General features: G+C 36.7%; 1 protein-coding gene across 1 annotated transcript; it reads left to right on the forward strand.

Annotated features, from left to right (window-relative positions):
- Positions 1 to 2,407: 2,407 nt before the first annotated feature.
- On the forward strand, positions 2,408 to 4,129 carry LOC113737965 (putative F-box/FBD/LRR-repeat protein At5g44950). The gene has a single exon (XM_027265097.1). The coding sequence runs from the start codon at positions 2,408 to 2,410 to the stop codon at positions 4,127 to 4,129; it is 1,722 nt and encodes a 573-aa protein (XP_027120898.1).
- Positions 4,130 to 4,362: the final 233 nt, after the last annotated feature.

Here is a 4,362-nt window from a genome sequence, read left to right on the forward strand (position 1 = left end):
TCGTCACAGTATCGTATCGGTAGGGGTCGAGACGGTGACGACTCGGCCGAGTCGTCTTGATCTCAACCGAGACTTCGAACCATGCTTCCATCAGGTCTAAGCCTGACACTGTTAGCCTAAGGCCTATGGGAACTGGAGCCTATCATTTTTCCCACTATATTGTCTCTTATAAATACCCTTCTATCCGTGGAAAAGGTACAGACACACTCGCTCTCACTCGTATAAGTACTAGAAATACTAAAACCGTTGCTTTTTAGTTTTGCAATTGAGTACCCGAACTGATTTGATCATCAGAGTAGGACCGGGGGACAAAGCCCCGTGCTCTTTGTGCAAATTTGATAGGTGATCCCTTCGATTAGGTCCAGCCATCCAGAATTCACCTCGTCAGAAGCCAACCTGAAGAAACAGCCAGCCCACACACCTGAATGTGGCTTTGCATTCACAATGAAAATTGACAAAGTTATCAAGATCAATTTCCTATCTGAAAGAAATCATCCATTGCTGACACTTGACAGAGGGTTGCCGTTTGAGTTTTCTTGCTTTACGTTATGCAGCTCAATACTGTTTCACGTTACTGAGTTCAACCGGGTTTTCGTAGTGATTAACACTTGACTCCTCCTGGGTTTTAGTAGGGATTACTCATATTGATTGCGCTCCTTGGAAACTGGTTTTTTCTCGCCTGATCTTTCCTTGGTCATAAACATTAAGAATTTATTCAGAAACTTATGAGATCGTTGGTAAAGAAGTCTGCTAGGAAGGTACTTAGAGGTCTGAAATGACATTTACCCAAAAAAAAAGAAAGTGATCAGGGATAACAAAAATCAGTAATTCAATTCCTTAACACTAATGACTATCCATAAATTGGTGTTACAGATTAATCCCTTAATGTTTGTACATTCTTTTGCTTTTTTTTTTTCATGCTTTGACATTTGTATTCAACCTTTATCTTGCTTAACAATTGGTTTTTGTATATAAAGAAGATCGTAATATAATGATTTGAGTGTAGTGACATTAGAGTATAAAATAACTTTGATAAAAAAAAATGACAAACTGAAAACCTGAATAAATTGATGAATTTACATTCATAACTTCAAATTTAAATAAGTTTTGGAAATAATTGGTTAAAGAAAGTGATAAACATATGGCCATTAGCCGAGCAAGCCTTGACTTAGTAGTTGAAATTCTAAGAATTACGATATATATATATATATAGAAACACACATACTGGAGGCATTGGAGGCATTGCTTGTAATATTAATATCGTAATATATTTTGAGATAATATAATCAGTGCAAAGCATTGGAGGCATTGCTAGTTGATGGAAATGAAATTTCGATGTTATTTTACACACTGGTTAGTGTACTTGATGATTGCTTGGGTTTAATCACCTTTCCTATTTGAAGTTAATTTTCAAAAAACAAAAAATTCTTAGCACATGAGACCTCTACTAAGTCGTAATGACAAAGGATAACTAATAGTGTGTATCAAGTGTATATTTACAAGTAATATAGAGAACGTCTATTTATAGAATTACAAAGAATATTAGAAAAAACACGTAAAAGGATACTAAATCCTACTGGTCAAACTTGCCAATCAACCAGTTATCTAAGATTACAACATTTAGATATTAATTACAATGAACTGCATCAACTATAGAGTCAACTATAGAGCTTTTAAATGAATGAGCAGGCCATGAACTTAGTTGAACTCAAATTGTATAGGCTCGAGTTCGATTCGTTTATTTAATTAAACGAATCTAGCTCAAACATTAAATGAGGCTTGTTTCTAAAAAAGTCGAACATGGCTCGACTTGCAAATAGCTCATTTAAACTCATCTAAACGCGTTTGTACATTTATTCAAGCTAATATTGTTAATTTTTCTCAGTAATTATGTAAATTTATTTTGTCTTGATTGTTTAGGATTTTGTTTTGCTTAAATATTGGTAATATTCTTATATTTGGTGAAAGTTTTCCCGTTCAATATAGAAATTAAATTGGTTGGATTTCTTAAATTGCAAAGTTATATAAGATATTCAAACACATTTTATTTTATTTTATTTTATTTGAACCCAAGCTTATTCAAGTTTAGCTCGTTTATGTCATACGAGTCAAGATCGAACTCGAATTCCAATTCGAGATAGCTTTGATAAGTTGAGCACAAACACAATTTTAGGCTCATTTATTAACGAACCGAGCTGCGGCTTGATAACTTAATGAGCCAAAAGTTTGGCTTAACTCAACTCGTTTACAACTCTATTTGATCACACCCAAAAATAAAATTTTTTAACCCTTCCTCGGAAAAAAAAAATTAATAGGGCACCAAATTGAAGAAATTTCAAGATTGTAAAGGCGTGGGTATTGTCAACTTTTGAGCTTTCAAAATCCAAGCATCGAGGGTTTTGTCTCCATGGAGGACACTGGAGTTGTGGGAGATGATAGCACATCCAAACTGCCGGAACCCATCAGGCATCACATTGTTTCTTTCCTCCAACCCAAAGAAGCAGCAAGAACAAGTGTATTATCTAAGGCATGGTCGAGCTCATGGCGCACCCGCCCCAATTTGCACTTCGATTATGACGAAGTCAGTCCTATGTTGCGTTATGCTAATACGCAAGATCTCAAGAAACGACGTACTGATTTCATTAATTGCATCAACACCGCCTTGCAGAGGTACCATGAGAATGAGTATGGCATTGATTCTTTGAAGCTAGAGATTAATGCTTTCAAGTTTCCCTCTCTTGCCCCTGATCACGTCAATGCATGGCTCCAAATTGCTGCAGAAACTGGTGTCAAAAGTCTCAACATTTGTATAAACGATTATTATTATTGTTACCCTATTTTGCCTAAGGCAATTTTTGAAGCGACATCACTCGTGGAATTATGTCTTAGTGGCCAATCCGAGTTGGAGCCCGAAGTAATTAAGATGATAAGGTGTCATAGCCTCCGAAAATTGTGTCTTGTAGATGTTAGGTTAGATGAAATGATGCTTGAAAAAATAATGTCAAGCTGCCCGTTGATCGAAGTCTTAGAAATTTCACTTTGTGTAGGCCTTGCGAATGTTAAGTTGAGCAAGCTTCAAGAACTTAAAGAATGTCGTATTGTCTTGAGGAATATTGGTTGTGTTGAAATTGAAGCACCTGGTCTTAAAGACTTTTATTGTTGGAATAGTATTGTAAGAAGCTATTTACGGCCATTGCCTCCTATTCGTATGTATACATGTAATAATCTGAAGAGGTTGTCCTTGAATGATATTGGCATTAAGGATGAGTTTTTCTTAGGCATTGCGGGAAATTTCCCACACCTTGAGGAGTTGGCGATCCAGGACTGCTACCATTTGCAAACCATCAAGATTTCAAGCCACTCGATTAAAATCATAAATTTAGGATTCGCAGTGGACAGGGGATTCAAAGAGGCCTGCATTGATGTACCAAGCATCGTTCGATTCGAGTATAAAGGAAACTTCATTCCCTTGTTTTGTTTTACAGCTCCCTCTGGTCCTTGGGTTTCTGACATTGAATTATCGTGGCATGATAGGAACATTTTGGAGACTTCCTTTTTCTCCAAGTTGAAGGAGTTGTTGAAAGAGCTCAATCGATCTGAAATTTCACTCAAACTCATCTTTTCCCCAAGTTTTGAGGGCTTCATTGAGGCTGAGACGAGGAACAGTGCCATACATCCCCTGCCTCAAGTTCAAGAATTGTCTATCAGCTTCAACGCGACAGATTCTCTAAATGTTGCACATTCGATACTGGATGGTATCTTTTGGACTTGTCGTCCTAAAACCATGGTTCAATATTGCTACCATGATTTGCACTTCAATGTAAATTGCACTAACCGGGCGAAGGTACTCTTTCAGATGCTAATGTTCAGAAAAAATCAGAAGCATAGCAGTTGGCAGCAGCCAAAGTTTTGGCAGAAGGATCTTAAGGATGTCAAGCTTGAGATGTTTCAAAAGGGCAAAAGAGTTCAGCAGCCTCAACTTTCAGACTGGGAAACTTTCCTGAAGGTAATAGAAACTGAAAAACGCAGTTATTATCTTGTCTTTGAATTGGAATGGCAACCATTTGGCATGAATAGGAAGCGCAAAAGAACTCGATCATTGGAACTTGGCAATAACAAAATAGTGTAGCGGGTCCTTTTGGTAATATTATTCATTCAGGTAGTTCTGTTTCGGTTAGTCGACTCATCATATGTACTATATGGTCATTATTGTGATTGAATTGAACATGTTGGATTTTGTTATTTCTGCTTTTATTTTCTTTTGCTTGATTGGATTTTGTTATTTCTGCTTTTGGTAATATTATTCATTCAGGTAGTTCTGTTTCGGTTAGTCGACTCATCATATGTACTATATGGTCATTA

Source organism: Coffea arabica, chromosome 3c (assembly GCF_036785885.1).
Source record: "Coffea arabica cultivar ET-39 chromosome 3c, Coffea Arabica ET-39 HiFi, whole genome shotgun sequence".
Classification (NCBI taxonomy): Eukaryota; Viridiplantae; Streptophyta; class Magnoliopsida; order Gentianales; family Rubiaceae; genus Coffea; species Coffea arabica.